Below are 16,992 nucleotides of genomic sequence, written 5' to 3' on the forward strand. Positions count from 1 at the left end.
AAACTGTTGCTGTCCATGTTCTGTCATTAAGAAGTTGAAATCGGTAAGGGTTCAGATACTTCCCCCCACCCTGCTCTGAAAACACTTTAACAGCTGCTGTTAGACATGAAAAGTTTTAGTTCAACTCTAGCATTGCTAAGAAAAATGTGACTTCTAAGCTGGAAGTGCCATGCTTTTGAAGGGAATGTTCTGTAACAGATACAATCTTTTTATATATTGCTGCTTTAATAATCTGAAATATTCTGGAACTACTGTGCTGATTTACACTAAGTTTGAAGTCTTACCTGTTTGGAAGACTTCAAGTCAGTGTATTATTAAATTCAGGTCTGTTACAATTTATTTGTAATCTTTACTATTTGATGGTGCTTTTTTTTTTTTTAACCCAGAATGAAGGGAGGTGCTTTCTTCTTCCTGCAGTGAGGGTGTTTTGCCTCAGTTTTGGTTGTCTTTCTCCTTAAGTCAGGGAAGACTGGTGGGTTTGCCCTCAGGTTAGAAAGGAATTGGTGGAACTTGCATGGAGATTGTTCAGCAATCTCTGGAAAATAGCGCTTGTCAGAAAATGCTGTTTAATATGGTATCTCTTCTTAAAGGCGGTGTGCAGTTTTTGGAGGTTGTTTTAGCGGAATACTTGTGATATCTCTTCTCAAAGGCCGTGTGCTGTTTTAGGAGGTTGTTTTAGCGGAATACTTGCTCGCGAAGCAGAGAGCGGGCGCTGAATGTTAGTTTTAGCATCTGAGCAGACCAAGTGCCCCAGTCCTTTGGAAGTTAACCATGTATGTCCAAAGCATTACTGAAAAGGTCACGCTGATCCTGTTACATCAAGAACAGCTGGATGAGCAGCACGTTACGCCCCATTCCCAGCGGGTTTCGTGTCCCCTGCCCGCTTTCCGCCCGCAGGCCGGGGCGGTCCCGGCCGCGCTGACGGGATCGCGGCGCGACGGCGGCGGCGCCATTTCCTGCCGGCGGGGCAGGGCGGGGAGCCGATGGCCTCGCAGGACGTGCTCAGCCAGACCACCCGGCTGGCCTCCTCCAGCGCTTTGCTGCAGGTGCGGGGCCGTCCCGGGCCGCCTCCCCCCTCCTCCTCCTCCTCCTCCTCCTCCGCGGTGCCTGGCGGGAGCCGCCTCAGCCCCGCTCGGCCCGCAGGTGTTTCCCGTGCGGCTTCCTTCACAGGTGCTGTTCCGGGTGGTCACCTTCGGGCTGAACGCGTTCACTCTGCGCTACCTCTCCAGAGAGCTGATCGGCGTGGTCAACGTGAGGTGAGGCGGAGGCTGAAGCGCACCCGGGCTGGGAGCCCGTGTCCCGCATCCCGGCCGCGCTGTTCGCCTGAAGGCTGGCAGAGCTGAGGCTGCCCTGGGAGCAGGGCTCCCGGCGAGATGGGGCTTTTCGAAGGTGTTTGGGTTTGGTGCAGGATCTCGGGGTCCGTGGTCTGCAGGGTGTGTCGCTAACAATGCTTTGCATAGCGCTGTTAATTTACTGTTGGGTGTTTTACAGTGTTTGATCCTTGAATGGCTCCCGAGTTCTTTTTTGGCCTGAAACAGAGGTAGTGCTGTCCTATTTTCCATGCTAAACCGTCAGCTTGCTGAGGAAAAGCTAGACACAATTGTGTATTACGTGCTGTTGCTATGCAATAAATCTTGCAACTGTGCTTTTGGTTTATAGCATGCTTAAAGTATTTTCGCTATTTGAATACTCACATGTAATCATTTTCCCTTCTTTTGTAGGAGATGGTGATAATTTACCTCATATCACCGTGTTTTCTTTGCATACCCATTAGATTTGTCTGTAAGGCAGTCCTGTGTAAGAACTGTCAGTGATGCTACTGCATGAAGGATTTCAGTAGTAGTATGTAAAGAAATAATTTTCTCTCCTTTTCTTTTTTCCTCATCTCCTTTAGGCTAACACTACTGTATTCAACAGTTGTCTTCCTAGCCAGGGAGGCATTTCGCAGAGCTTGTTTGAGTGGAAGTACAAAGCGAAACTGGACCAAAACAATTAATCTATTGTGGCTGACGTAAGACACCTTTAAAAATTTACTTCTTTAGAATGTTTTTCTAATTCTTGTATGAGAGCTCATAAAATGAGAGCAAGTATTTATTTACTTGAGGTAATTATTTCAGCATTGAGCATTTAGTAGCCTTAGTTATGTTTCAGGACTGATGCAGGAGGCTGGTCAGGTCTGTTGCTTCATCATTTATGGACTTGATCTCATTTTGGAGCACGTGGGAAAGTGCATTGCCGAAGGTGTTACCAGGAGCCATTTGTTCTGTCACTTACCCTGGAGTTTAATTCATGTTGTAGCTGTTGAAGGAAAACCCTGTTGCACAAATACGTAGTCCTCTACTTTTTTCTTCCTCTGCCTGCTCAGTCTTGCTCTTTTATTTACTTGCTGTGCATTTCTGAAGCTGCTTTAGATATATATTTTTTTTTCCCTCTCAAACTAATTTTTGAGTCTTGAGCCCTGATGCGGTTTAATGGCCTGGCAGCATAAATGTTTGTGTTGGGTTAGAGAGATGTGAAAGAAAGGGTTGGAGTTAAGCAACAGGGAGTAAGTAGGACTACTTCTGTCAACTGCAGTGCTGTTTGTAGCAGAAAGTGGATAGCTTAAATCTAGGTGAAGCTGCAGCCAGAGAGTGTAATTGCACATTGTAGCTAACTGGATTTTTATGACTTATTTCTCCCTTCTGATTGCTGGACATGCCTCTCTGCTCCTTCCCCTCTATCAGATCTAGTAACTGTGCAGCCGCCATTAGATGTGTTGCAAAGTAAGTTTACCTGTCTGATACGGTGGAAAACTACTGCATGACAAAATAGAGGCCCCTGTTCTTCCACTGGGGCACCCAACTGACTCTCCCTGGAACTGCACAGCTATTAATTAGATCTGGCCCAGGAATGGGGGGTTGTGCATGGTCATCTGCGTCCAGGTATAAAGAAGATGGATTGTTCCTTTCAGGGACAGGTTTAATACTAATATTTTAAATATATTAGATCTCTCTTCTTCACTGTATTATAATCAGTTTTCTGCTATTTGACAGCATTTCAAGTGGGCGTTAAATGATAGAGTTAACAATGACTGTGTGCACTTTTTTCTTTCTAAATTTTTCCTCGTAGAGAAGTGTAACTTAAAATGAAGATTAACATTCTTGAAGGATCTGAAATACGTCTTAGGCACTTGATGTCAGATACCTTAGGGATCTGATAATGGGAGGGTCAAATAGATCCTGCTGCAATGATGTAAAACTTTCTGCACTCTGCCAGAAGCTTCATGTTCCTGAAGCAGTGTCAACAGAAGGTAATACATGTCTGCATTCCTGTGCCTAGGTTGGCTTTTTAGCTACAGTCACTCATCAAAGTGGCTCAGCAGAGCATTGTGAACTCGCATACCTGGGTGCAGGCATGCATTTTCTTCTGCTCACGCTGCTGTCACTCTCTGGAGAACCAGTGATTGTTGGGAGAGTGAGACTAGCAGTTGGAGTGGTGGCATCTTTATCTGTTACAGCAAGATCCAACAAAGCTTTGTCTGCCAAACCCCTGGTAACCACAGACAATAAAAAGTGCAGCAATGAGGGGTTTGCAGTATTCTGCAGGCTGATACAGGATCAGAATAGTTTGGTCCTAGGGAACAAGAAATGCGGATAGTTGACCTTATGTTAGGTTCTTGAGTAGAAAATAAACAAGTCAGAAAATAAACAAGTAGAGTCACCCTCCCTGGAGGTATTCAAGGAGCGTGTGGATGTGGCATTGTGGGATGTAGCTTGATGGACATGGTGCTGTGTGGTGTTGGGTGGGTTGGTTTTTGGTGTGTTGTGCCTTGTTGTTGTTGTGTGGTGGTTGGCTTGCGTGGGTTGTTTGTGGGGGTTTTTTTTGGGTTTTTTTTTTGTTTGTTTTTTTGTGGGTCCCCCCCCCCCCCCCAGGTTGGACTTGATGATCTTACAGGTCTTTTCCAACCGTAGTGATTCTGTGATTCTGTGAAGTCAGAAAAATGTTTTGTGTGTTTTGCAAAGAGTGCCTTAAAGATGTTAATTACAAAAAAAAAGTATTCTTGCTATAGTAACAATAGAAATTAATTCCTCAGGGCCTTTTAAAAAAATTATTATGGCAATATGTGAAATCTTAATCTAATTTTCTTTGGGTTTTTTTTTTTCTGCTAAAGTAACATTTCTATTGATTTGGTTTTTTTGTTAACTTTTTAGAGTCCCTCTTGGTGTTTTTTGGTCTATTTTCTTGGGCTTAGTATGGCTACACTTACTTGAAGTACCTGATCCTTCTGTGGTTCCTCATTATCAGGCTGGTGTAGTGGCATTTGGTCTTTCTGCAATTATCGAGCTTCTAGGAGAACCGTTCTGGGTTTTAGCACAAGCTCATTTGTTTGTGAGACTTAAGGTTAGTAAAGTACATGGGGTGTATGCATGTGGGGGAAATTGTCTTTCCCTGTTGAAAAGAACAGATTACTGAACTAAATCTTTGTATATTCAAGCATATAAAACCACCTGCATGTACTGTGTAATACTGTATGACGTGGTTGCATAGATACAAATTTGTACCTGTTAAAGCAAGGAAGTTGTCTTATTTAGAAATTACCACTTTGGTGATAATTAAATATATAATCATCAGTTTTAATTGGAGGGAGAGGCACACAGCTTCCACAATTTTGCATTTTGGTTGATTGTTGGTATGAAATTTTGAAATGCAACATTTGAGAATGTGATTGTCTCAAGCAAAATATTCTCCCTTATGTCCCATATGAAGGACTGGGAAAGTGCAATGGCAGAATTGTGAAATGCAAGAATAGAAAATTTGCAGTGAAATTACAATCCAAGATGGCCAACTCAGCAGAAAGAAACTCTGTGATAAAGTCACACTGACTTTGAAAGACTTACATTCCTACATAAATGCTGTGTGTGAAACTAATGTACTTAAGTTTGTGTGTGTGGTTAAGTGGGCAGAAAATAAACCTTCTCTGTTTTCTCTTAAAGGTAATTGCTGAAAGCCTTTCAGTAGTGTCAAAATGCATTTTGACAGTTATTTTAGTAGTGCTTTATCCTCAGTGGGGCCTCTACATTTTTTCCTTGGCTCAGGTAAGTTTTCTGTGTGCTCTTGTTCTATTAATTCCTGATTCATCTGAATTTTTATTTGCTGCTTCATTGGACATTTAGCCTGCTAAATAACTTTGGGGAGGTGAGAGAAAATGCTCCTGGGAGGTTTAAGATTTAGCACACTTGTATTTAGTGTTTTCCTGATACTTGTTATTGACTTGCCATTTTAACCCCGAGCAGTTTAATGGATGAACAAGAAACAAGAAAGCACCTTATTCTGTCTGTGAAAGCGTATTTTGCAAATAAGGTTATGTTATTCTGTATAAGCTTTATGTTGACTTTTTCTTAATGAGTTATATATTCTAATGCTTGAAGACTCTGTTTGCCACCTGACTTCAAAATTAATGTTAAGACTTTGGATTCTACTGTGTAGAAGATGATAATAACATGTAACTTTATCAGCCTGTACCACCAACCTGTGTCACCTTATCAGAAGGTGCTAATCATGTGTAACATGTATTTGGGCTAAAACTTCTTCTCTTCTATAATGAAGAAGGGATATATTGGCACCTGAAAAATAAGACTGTGGCCTGTGCACTATCAGTTTACCTAGAAATAAAAATGTGATCCACCTCAGATGTGGACCTTAGGTTACTTTTTGTTTGGTTCTTGCAGTGACGGTAGTAGGTAGCTTAAAACTCACCGAAGTAAGAGATGTAGACAGTAGCTACTGTGTCAACTTGATTTTTGACTGAGTGAACAATAGCTTTATAATTGGACTTTAATCATTCTAAAAATGCTGGCTAGAACATAAAAGTTTGCAAAGGGCTATAATAACCTACAGATTGAAAAAATCAACAGCATTCTTAGAAGGTGTTCAATTAAAGTCTTTGCCTAGTTTAAAATTTGACAGGAACAAGGACTACTTACTACATTTTTCTCGCATTGAATTTGGAACTCTACTATGTAATTCCACATTTGTAAGTTAATTTTATATTATTGTTTGTTTTTCTTCTCTCCTTCCCTGTCTTTCCAGCTTTTATATGCCAGTGTTCTGGTGATGTGCTATGTAATTTATTTTGTGATGTTTTTGGGATCTCCTGAAGCAACAAAGAAGTCATTTCCAGTTGCTAGAATGAAAGCTCTATTACCTAACTTGGTGGAAGATGAGGTAGGTTGCACAGTTTATTTCTTGATTTTTAAGTCTTTCTTGAGACAGCTTTGAAAATTACTTTGGGATAGGGGTGTTGAGTGATTTTGAGGATATATCTGCACTGTAGAAGATACGACTGATTAAAAAAAAAATTACATACAAATTCTGTTTGTGGTTTGTATCAATAAAATCCTTGTCAGAAAAACATTATGAAACTTGACCTCTTTGTTCTTATGGGCTTCTTACTGACTTACCTTTTGGTATCTTTGTACAAACCAGTAACTAGAGATAGAACATCTGTGGTGTGCAGGGGAATGACCAGGCATCACTGGATCTGAGGCAGGAAAGAAACTAGAACCATTTTGCCATGGATTTTGGTACTTGGACTTTTCCACAAAATAAACATGGTATTACACAGCATCATACAGATACTCAATTATCTATGATGTCCTCTCAAAAGAAAATGTGGCAAAGAAAGAAATAAAAAGACATAGTGAGGAAGAAGACATTTTGAAAAAGATTTGCAGATTGAAAAGAATAAATGTGGTTCGTGGTTGCAAGACTTGTGGGGACAGTTTGAAGAGCAGTAAACAATTTATATCTAAAAGGAAGGTGAAGGTTACATTGGCATGCTAAACAGCATGGGTGGGTTTTTTTCCAGTCTCTTAACTTTGAATAGTATTTTCTGTAGAAAGCTTGTTTGGGTACTTTATCTGCAACAACAGTAATTTTTAGCAAGGGAAAAAGTCTTTGCCAGATCAAAGTGATATTGGTGCTTAAATTTAGCAATATTTTAGATTAATTGTTAGCAGCTATGACATTGTGGGTTTTCCTCATCAGTACAGTTGGAGCTAGCCTAGAGTATTGTACTGGCTTTGTATTTTCTGTTTCTACTTTGTAGCTTCAATCATGTTTATTACATTTCAGTACTACTTTTTTGGCAGACCTTTGTTAATTGGAAGGAAGCATGGTTGACTTGGAGTTTCTTCAAACAATCCTTCTTGAAACAGATTTTGACAGAAGGTGAGGCTTGACGTATAGTTATGATGGATAAGGCCTAGTGAATACTACTTATAAAATTGACTTAAAGCTTGAGAAAGATGGGGGGTGGGGGGGTGGGCATGTGACTTTCACAGATTGTTGCCAGCAGATGTTACCAACCTGAATGAAGTTTTTGAGGGTATTCTGAACTAGGTGCTGTCCCATTTGACTTTGTCTCTTGAATATTTAATGTTGGAAATGCCTGAACAAGTATGGGGAAAGATTTAGGGACTTGTTCTTAAGTTCTTTATTTTGAACTTACAGGTGAACGGTATGTGATGACTTTTTTGAACGTGTTAAATTTTGGAGATCAGGGTAAGTGTGATGGTATTGTGGAATGGTGGCACAGTTTTCTTAGCCACTGCTCTTCAGATCGTTCTGAAAATGACGTAAAGTATTTGAAGATAACTTGAAAATCTGAGAAGATTTCAAAGCCTTTGTGACTTTGAGATACATTTCAGAGAATGATACGGAAAAGAATTTAATTTAAGATCCTGGATTTTAATTTTATTTTTTCTTTGGATCAAAACCTTCCAATTCGATATGTGATACCATGTATCTATCAATTTTTTTGGAAAGAACTTCATTAGTATCCAATGTGTTATAGTTATCTGTCTTCAGTTTTTGTAAGTCTGTTTTCCTGCTCTTCTCTGTCTTCCTTTTGAGTGTGTGTTAGCTGTTACAACAAGAACATCATCGTTCATAGCATTGCATCTCAAAACTGAACTACGTTCTGTAAAAGAATTCAGCGTGGTTACAGAGCAATGTATGGCAGTAGCTGTTCAGATGAGTGAGTTGGCAGCACCTCTGGTCTTTACAGCTTGGGAAGGAAAATAGGCTGTAATTGTCGGCGCACTGTTAGAAGTTTCTTGGCTAGTTTGAATTACTTCTAATTGCTGGCAGTAGTATGTTCCCCCATAAATACTGAGTATATGTGCTTGGCACCAGTAACTGCGGCCACCTCTGATCCTCCTCCCCTGTGGAACAATTGAGCTGCCTCTTACTTGAAGGGTCTTTAAAAGAGCAATGAGTACTGAATGCCTGTACTCTCAAAATGTTGAGAAACGTTGGTTCCAACTCATATGAAATCAGCCAGAACCTTATTCAATTATTTCACTGTGGATATGTAAAGCACTTATCCATACGCCTGACTTCGTATGCTCTCAATGACTGTACTCTGTGTGTGTATGTATATATATACCCACACAGATGTTTAAGCAGGTTTGGAGCAGTATCTTGCTGAGGATGGAAGTGCTCGTAAAATGTCATGTAGGATTGCTCTTCCACTTCAGTGAAAGTAAAAAGAAAGAACAACCTCACACTAAAAATAGATATCTTTCTCTTTTCCTGTGTCAGTAAATGCTTACATTTCTGTTCTCATGCAGTGAAATTCATCAGGATCTTTTAACTTTCTCTACAGTAAGAATTTTAAATGTGGTTTGGTGCTGTTACTAGATTCACATCTCTCTAGTTCCTGCTTTTGTCCTAGCTTTGCCATCTATGAGCAAGCCTTGTAATTTTGAGCTGTGGTTGCTGTGACTGTCAGAGTTTTTAGGGAACACTGATGTTGCACTAAGTTCCACTTGTTTTCTTGTTCGGTGGAAATGTTAAATTAGAATTCATGTCATTGTTAAAGACTTGGAATTAAAATATGTGTGTAAAATTACAGGTTGCTGCTATGTTTTGCTTTTTTTTAGGTGTATATGATATCGTCAATAATCTTGGTTCACTGGTGGCCAGGTTTATCTTTTTGCCTGTTGAGGAGAGTTTTTATGTCTTTTTTGCTAAAGTGCTGGAAAGAGGGAAGAATGTAAAGGATCAGAAGCAGGTATGTTTATTTTGGCTTAATTACATGTCAAATGCTTGATTTATGTTACAGATAAGTTGCATCACAGAAGTGTGACTGATAGAAGTGTGTGTTTAAATTTGAGCATAAAAGCTGTTAAAATTGAAAAGTTGGAGTGGAGAACAAAAATGTCAGGGGAGGCTGGACCGAAAAGAAAATAGGTAAAATGCTAATGAAATAGTAATTAAGATATTCAGTGGCATAACTGCCTTGTATTACAGCTGAAGTTAACATCATCTGCTCCAAACACCGTGATATAAACCCTAGTGTACTATGTATTTCCAGATATACTTAGGCAATTACTTAAATCATGAAAGCATGCTGTTTCTAGCAAATAAATGCTGTCTGAAAATATTTGACTGACTTGAAAATATAAGTATTAAACAGTAATGTTTCCAAAGAGTGCAGTTTTGGGAAGAATTGTATTTTTCTTGAGCTTTTGACTCATATGTGGAGTATCAATGGTTAAACAAACAAGAGCTTTGTTCCACAGATGGTATTCATGAAGGCTCAAGGTAAGAAATTCTTAATCAGTCACGAAGGTCAGCCCGGGCTTTTGTCTGATACTATAACAACTTTTTGCTGTAATCCTGCTACTTGCACTGTAGCACGCAGTTAAAAGAATCCCATGCTTCAGGTCATTGGTGGGCTAAGAAAGATGTACGTATATGTATATTTTATATATAGTCTACCTGATATATATAACTGGCAAAATGGTTATGAGTTTTCACTATATGTACTTGAAATCACATTACATTACAAGAATGCTTCTTGTAATGAGGTAGTAGAACTGACAAGTTGCTTGTTCTGGTGTGGCAAATCTTGTAGTCCCATGCAGCAATAGAAATCTGACCCTCTCGCTGACTCAAACTGTGGCCTTTGGCGGATGCCATGCTCTTCCTTGCCATTTACTAACTGTTAAACAGGTGCAAGTGCTGTTTGCACCTTTCCTTGAACAGACATGTTCATGGCTGATATTTGTGTAGAATTTGTAATGTGTAAAACATAGAATGGAATAACAAATATATAAAAATTGTTGGAAGTTAAGACCATGTGTATGGATAATTCAATAACAAAGCATAAGTTTCACACCTTTTTACACTGTGCAAACTTATTTTTTTTTTCTGTGAGGTCGCTTTTCTGTGTAAAAATAACAATTATATTGATTCTGATACATGTAACTGACTAAAACTTTTTTCAGGATGATGTTGCTATGGCTGCGAATGTATTAGAATTGCTGTTGAAACTTGTGCTTCTGATTGGCCTCACCATCACGGTTTTTGGCTATGCCTATTCTCAGCTGGCTCTGGATATTTATGGAGGCTCAATGCTCAGTTCTGGAACAGGTAAAGATTTATAGAGTTGGCAAAAAAGCATTCTTTAAAAAGAGAAACTGCAGCTATTATGAATTCTTGGGTGAATTGAATCAGCAGAATTTTTTTTTTCTGTAAAACTGTTGAAATCAGTGACTTAGCTTGCCTGAATCCAGAACTCATGCCTTTGTAGTAGCATCTTTAATATGTAGTCATCTTAAACTAAAATATACTGAGGGGCTCTAGATAAGTATGATCAGGTTTGGGGCTCTACCTTCCTGCAATTTCATGTTGTTGGAAAAGAACATTTTAAAGGATTGTTTGACTACTCCATGATGCGAAATTGCTAACTCCAGCTGCTCAAAACAACAACAAACCCCCCAAAAACCCATACAAGAATCTGGAACCAAAGAATCCCTAGTTTTAGCTTAGAAACCATAATACCATTTTTTAAATAGTGCTAAACCACAAAATGTTAACAATCTCACTATAGTGGTACATATTGAGGGGTAAGTTTTACAAATCTGTCCACAGAAGCAGTCAAGGAATTTGTAGGTCACCTTGGATTTTCAGGAGAGAAAGTAGAGGTTCATTTAATTCCTTCTTCTTGAAACATAAACACACAAATTATAGCCTGGGGTTTTCTTGGGTTCTTTCAGTGGCTTGTTGGTTGACCTACGGTAGCTCCAGCTAGAAAAAGCAATCTGCCTTCTGTAGCTGAGCCCTGTGTAATGTCTTGGTTCCTAGCTGATCTGTCTTGGGTGAAGATCTAGCAGCTCCTCAGAGGAGCTTTTTTGTTGCATTTCTGTCTGGAAATTTTGCCTGTGTGCCATTGTGGGAGACTTCAGGCTTGCGTTTTCCATTTCACATCTATTATAACTAAGAGAAAGTTACAGGGAAGATGAAAGCATGTGACAGTATATTGTGTTGAAGACAGTTGTACCTCTGAGTTCTGCACCTTCGTAACCTTGGAATATTGCTTACTGGGTGTTAAAATTAATTATAATTACCTTATTTGGTGTTAAATTAATTTGATATATTCTAACCCCATGGACACTTTCCTATTTTTAAATGTTAAGCATTTAGATATTTTTGCTTTAGACCCGTGCATGTTATTTGCTTTACACCTTTGCATGTTATTTGGAAGCTGGTGCTTGATTTGTGTAGTGATTTTAAGGAAAATCCTGTGTCAGCATAACCAAGAAAAAATGCTAATAACTCTTGCATGTTGTTTTGAGTTGTCTTGCTGCTGGTTCTGTCAGATGTGTTTCTATTTTGAAAGCAAATGTTGTGAAAGATTGTCATTCTGGACTCCAGCAGCCAACTCTTTTTATGAAGAAAATGTTTTCTGTCCCTCTTTCTCTTCAAGAATGAGTGTCTGGGCCTAATCTTGTAGACATGCTTACTTGACTGAAAAGGAGTATGTTTAGGAATATGGATGCAAGTGAAGTGACTCACAAGTCATTTTGTTTTTTTACCTAATGATAATATGTGAAAATGAAATGTTGAGCATGCGTGGTGACTTACTTGACCAGATATTCATGGATATATCATTTGGATATTTTTTTTCTGAGTGGTCTCTAGTCTAACGGGTTTTTTTATGCAAACCTGAAAAAGTCTTCAGCTCTGCCCCATGTCTGCAGTGTATACGCTGGTCACTGGGCAGTTGTTCTTTAGAACTGAAACAGGAGGTGACTTGGTAATATGAACTACATGGCTGCCATCAAGAAGGAATATTCATGGATGCACACTAACCTGTTAAAAAGTATGGGATTTTTTTTCCCAGTGTTATAATTTCTAAAGGACAAGAAAAAGATTAAGATCTGAATGGAGAATTTTGAAGTCATGTATAAATTATCTCTGACCCATAAAAATCTGAGTATCGTTTTTCATCTAGCACAGTTTTGAATGTATTGAACAGCCTTTCTGTTTTTCTTACTGTTGTGTTCAAAATACACATTTTATTGCTTTTAGTACCTCATAATGACTATTGGATTAATTTCCACAAATCTCTGTACAATAGAAGATTGGGGTTATGATAAATATTAGTTTTTAATTAGGAAATCCCTTGTAATAAAATACTTTTGATGGGTATATTTTCTGTTGCTATAATAACTGCTCTTCTTGGGTGTTTTGGGTTTTATTTTTGTTTTTATTTTGCCTTGTTTATTTGTGTTCTTGTGAACATATCCAGACAGGAAACTTGTTCAAATGAACTTAAGTTTCCATTATTAGTGATAACATTGCAACTTTTATGTCTTGGTATTGGTGAGTGTAAAAAAAAATGCGATTTTATAAAAGAAGTAATTATCTACTGATCATTCTAATGTGTTTTTTAGGTCCTGATCTCCTCCGATGTTACTCATTATATGTCCTATTTCTTGCTATCAATGGAGTAACAGAATGTTTTACATTTGCTTTGATGTGCAAAGAAGAGGTGGATAGGTAGGAAATACTGTCCCCAGAATATTCCTGTAATTAATCTGCATACGGTTTGCTTGGAGTTGAGTATGTAAACAGAGCTATTGTTCCGTGTGGATATGTGCTTGGAAATGCTTTTTTTCCAAAGAGCAAATTTCTTTCTGCAGTCACTTTAAGAGCTATGTTCCTTGTCTCCAGAGCCAGCTGCAACAGATGGACAAGCAAACATGCACTATTTTTTTTTACATGCTTGTATTTGTTGATAAAGATTGATCATAAAAATTTATTTGTAATGACCTCGAAGAGATTGGTGCATTTGAAATCAACATAAAAATACCCTGCCCCACTGAAAACCAGCTCCTTATTTAGCTGTCTGCATGTAGTTTTAGATGTAGAAGCTTTAGCAGATGTTTAAATGTTTGGGTAAAAAGGTCAGAAATTAAGAAGAAAAGATTATTAAATTAGCTTTTGGTACATCACTAACTGGGAAAGTAATTAAATGTGGAGTCTTGTTTTCTGTACATATGTGCTTGAAGTTACAGTTTTTAAGACAGACTATCACTTAAAACTCTTTAAAATTCTGCAGTTGTTAAAATTTTTCATGTACAGTTACTGTATATCAGGTACACTTCTGAAAGATCTAAATTGTGTGTCTGAATTCAGTGGTTTATCTACTTTTAAAGTAGGAGGTTGGACTCGATGACCTCCTGAGGTCCCTTCCAGCCTGGATGATTTCTTGATTCTGTGTTCATCCTGGGTTATTGACTCTGAAAACTGGCTGCCTTCCAAGTGCTGCCATCAAGCTTTTTTTGCATATGTAGTGGCTGTCCCTTACAAGACCTTTCCAAATTAATTTCAATGAGGTCTGCTTTCCACAGTCAAAGTAGTATCTTTTTAGACTTAGCAAGGGCTGCTTTCATCACCCCTTTGAAGCGTGAACTTATCTTCAAAGCCACTGTTCGGAGCAGAAACTAGATAAAGCGTCATCTTGTTGTTGAACATCATTTTTCTTTAATACATACCTGAAATAAAATAGCAAAAATCCCAGAAGTTTTTATGTTACTAATCATTGCTACTAAATTTTACTTTCTGAAGTGAGTATACAGCTCATCAGTAAAATAGAATTTCCTGCACATAATGTAGTTCTTGGTTTAATTTGTTTGCTGTATTTTCCATTCTTTCAGTGAATTTTTTTAATCTCGGTTCTCAAATTTATATTCTTCCATTAGAAGATGGTAAGAGAATTTCTGTTCCTCGTTTTAGAAAATAAATTGTGGTATTTCTTCAAAGATAAAATCAGTAAATAAATACCGTAACTGTATACATTGTTAAATTGTTTCTTTTTTTTCCTAGGTACAATTTTGTTATGCTGGCCTTGTCCTTCACATTTCTGTGCATCTCTTATTTCTTGACCCACTGGCATGGCAGTATAGGCTTTATCCTTGCCAACTGCTTTAACATGGGTATTCGAATAGCTCACAGCATCCACTACATCTATGATTACTTCAAAGAAAGCACTTACAGACCTTTGACAGGCTTGCTTCCCTCCCCATTTTTGGTACTTATTTATATCATAAGTGGAGTAATCACTGGTTTCTCAGAGGTAAGTATCTTTCTCAGATTTTGCTTTCACTGTGAATGTTACTGTCAACTGACTTTTGTGTCCACAAGCAGAGAAATACCATTAGCAAAAGAGGCCGATGAGCATAGGCTGGAAGACTGCCATTGCAGGCAAGGCAAGAGACAATATTAAGAGATTTTCTTTGATACAGAGTTATCTCTGCCACCTGTAGAAGGTGTGTCTGACAAGTAAAATAAAATTTAACACATTTCTGCTGTTTGTAGGTAAACCCATGTCCTTAGTTCTTCATATTTGCAGTAGCCCAAAAACTGTTATTAAAAATTCTGTAATAAAAAAGTGATAGAGGAAAATCAGCAAAAACAAGAACAGAAACAAAAATTGCCAAGAACACATTTATCACATTTATTCAGACTATAGGACGGTAATTGAACAGACTAATTATTATGGAGATGGTAGCATTTCAATGTACAAAAATTTGACAGTTCGAAAATCCATTATGCCTTAGAAAGGAGAGGTTTATATTTTGCAATGGGAGACTTCAGTAGGGTTTTGTTAGAAAATAGCCTAATATGTTGCTGCAAAGTAGCAGAGTTGTGTGATTGTACCGAGTTTTCCTAATATCTCAATTAACATATTTCTGCATGCCACATAATAGTAACTTCCACATTTACCAGGTATCTACTGAATGCTTATTTTTTGCTGACAGTTTTCTTAAGAAAGCAAATGCTGTGACTACTAAAGTTGAGTTGTTGTAGGATCAGTGCGTGTGGCAAAACCGCAATCAGCTTGATGGTGGTGGTAGCATGGTCAAGAGAGGTTTTGGACCGTATTTTTTAATGAGACAGTATATCTGTGTTGTGCTGACCAGTTTTCCTGCAATTGCTTGTTTCCTTTGTTGTAGGTATTCTTCTGCTGCGATAAGGGTTGGATGGCAAGGCTGATTCACATCAGTGTGGGGGCTCTGTGCTTTGCAGCAACTGTCATTACTATGTTCTGCACAGAGACCAAGCTGATCCACTTTGTCAGAAGCCAGTTCCTCTCCCGGTATATGAAGAAAGGAACATGAAATGCTTGTGTGCAGAACGGTTCTTTTACATTCTTACAGGAGAGGGCTGTATTTTTTGCGTAAGATCTGTATGGAAAAAGGTTTCCACATGTGTTTATTGGAAGCATTGATATTGGAGTGCCAGTGTAAAAGGTTGCCAACTGAATATTAGTTTGTCTTCTAAACTGGTCAGTACAGTGAAAGAGAGCTGAGTAATTTTCTCTGTATGCATCATTCTTTTCTAAGCTTTTCTTCAAACAGCCTCTTCGGTAATGACTGAAGATCTAAGATACACCCTTCTGACGTAAACTAGTTGACAGACTTCATGGAGAGAGCTCCTATTCTTACCAATGGGGAGTACATGTATGGAGTCATCTAATGGCTTACATCTTAAGATGTAATTAAGAATGCCCTTATTTGGCATGGTGGGCTGCTTAACTGATTAGAAAATAAATGGTCTGACAAAAAAAACCCAAAACAACAAAACCCAGACAACAAAAAAAAGCTGAAGAAAACAGTAGAGCAAGGACTGATAGCGATGTAACTATTACTGAAGTAGAACATAATGCAATGCAGAGAGATTGAGTTGTCAGTGTTTTGAAGTGTAAAGCGGTGAACAGAAAGTTCTGACGTTTACAAGTAAATTAATGGAATACACAGCATGTGTCCATGCTGTGTAAGATTATTTCATTCAGCATATCATTCATTTATGAGGGTATTGATTAACTTGTCAAAAATACTCTGAAGCCTTAGCTAAAAGAAAAAAGGGGTTTTGAGCAGTGTTTTACAGAAGACGTTAAGTACGATCACACTGATGCTGAAGTTCCAGAAGGTTAATGATGAAACTTCTTACTTTCACTCCATTGGTTTTGTTTTTATCTGAGCTTTTAAATACCAGCACGAACAAATTTGTCTCAATAAAATGATTTTATCTTGTCTTTGAAATCAAATATTAAATATATTTAATAGGATTTCTTTCAAGGATTTATGCACACTGAAACTTTCATTATTGAATAGAAAATGCTTCATTTTGTTACAATCAGTTTTCCTCAATGTCTCATTCCTTGTTCAGTCTTAACCTTTGTATTGATTTTTTTAATTGCTGAAAATTTGGAGATTCAGAAGTTCTAAAATTAGATGTTAGGCTGATGTTTTAGGTTCACTAGCGGTGAACCTATCTATTGCTGGTCTAAGATCTGAATTTGGCAGTTTCAGACTGTATGAGTGGCAGGTTTATAATGATCAGTGTTCCCTTTGCAGTGTTTGGATGGACCAAAAAATGTCAAGTGATGAAAAGCATGTGCTCAGACATGTACAGTCGAAAGCTTTTAGTTTAATTGTGTAGCAATTCCTCAGATCCTCAGATTGCTTAAAAAATTACTTCACTATAATGGCAATGTGGAGTTCATCCTGGTAACCATAGCTCACCAGAGTGAAATGCTTCCTGGTATCAGTGTCTTCAGTTTGGTATGGTTAGAAACGTTTTCTGAACTCTGGTAATTTTCACTTGGAAAATATCGCCAGAGATACTTGTTATGAGAATTTGGTGATTGAAAAA

General features: G+C 38.1%; 1 protein-coding gene across 1 annotated transcript; it reads left to right on the top strand.

Annotated features, from left to right (window-relative positions):
- The first annotated feature begins 983 nt into the window (after nucleotides 1-983).
- Nucleotides 984-16,488, top strand: RFT1 (RFT1 homolog). Its single transcript, XM_059823182.1, has 13 exons — nucleotides 984-1,046; nucleotides 1,171-1,256; nucleotides 1,895-2,011; nucleotides 4,191-4,380; nucleotides 4,974-5,075; nucleotides 6,070-6,204; nucleotides 7,131-7,209; nucleotides 7,492-7,542; nucleotides 8,925-9,055; nucleotides 10,275-10,419; nucleotides 12,726-12,831; nucleotides 14,161-14,410; nucleotides 15,291-16,488. Exons 1-13 carry the CDS (start codon nucleotides 984-986, stop codon nucleotides 15,453-15,455), a joined length of 1,620 nt encoding a protein of 539 aa, XP_059679165.1. The 3' UTR covers nucleotides 15,456-16,488.
- The last annotated feature ends 504 nt before the right edge of the window (nucleotides 16,489-16,992 follow it).

This window comes from Gavia stellata, chromosome 12 (assembly GCF_030936135.1).
Source record: "Gavia stellata isolate bGavSte3 chromosome 12, bGavSte3.hap2, whole genome shotgun sequence".
Classification (NCBI taxonomy): domain Eukaryota; kingdom Metazoa; phylum Chordata; class Aves; order Gaviiformes; family Gaviidae; genus Gavia; species Gavia stellata.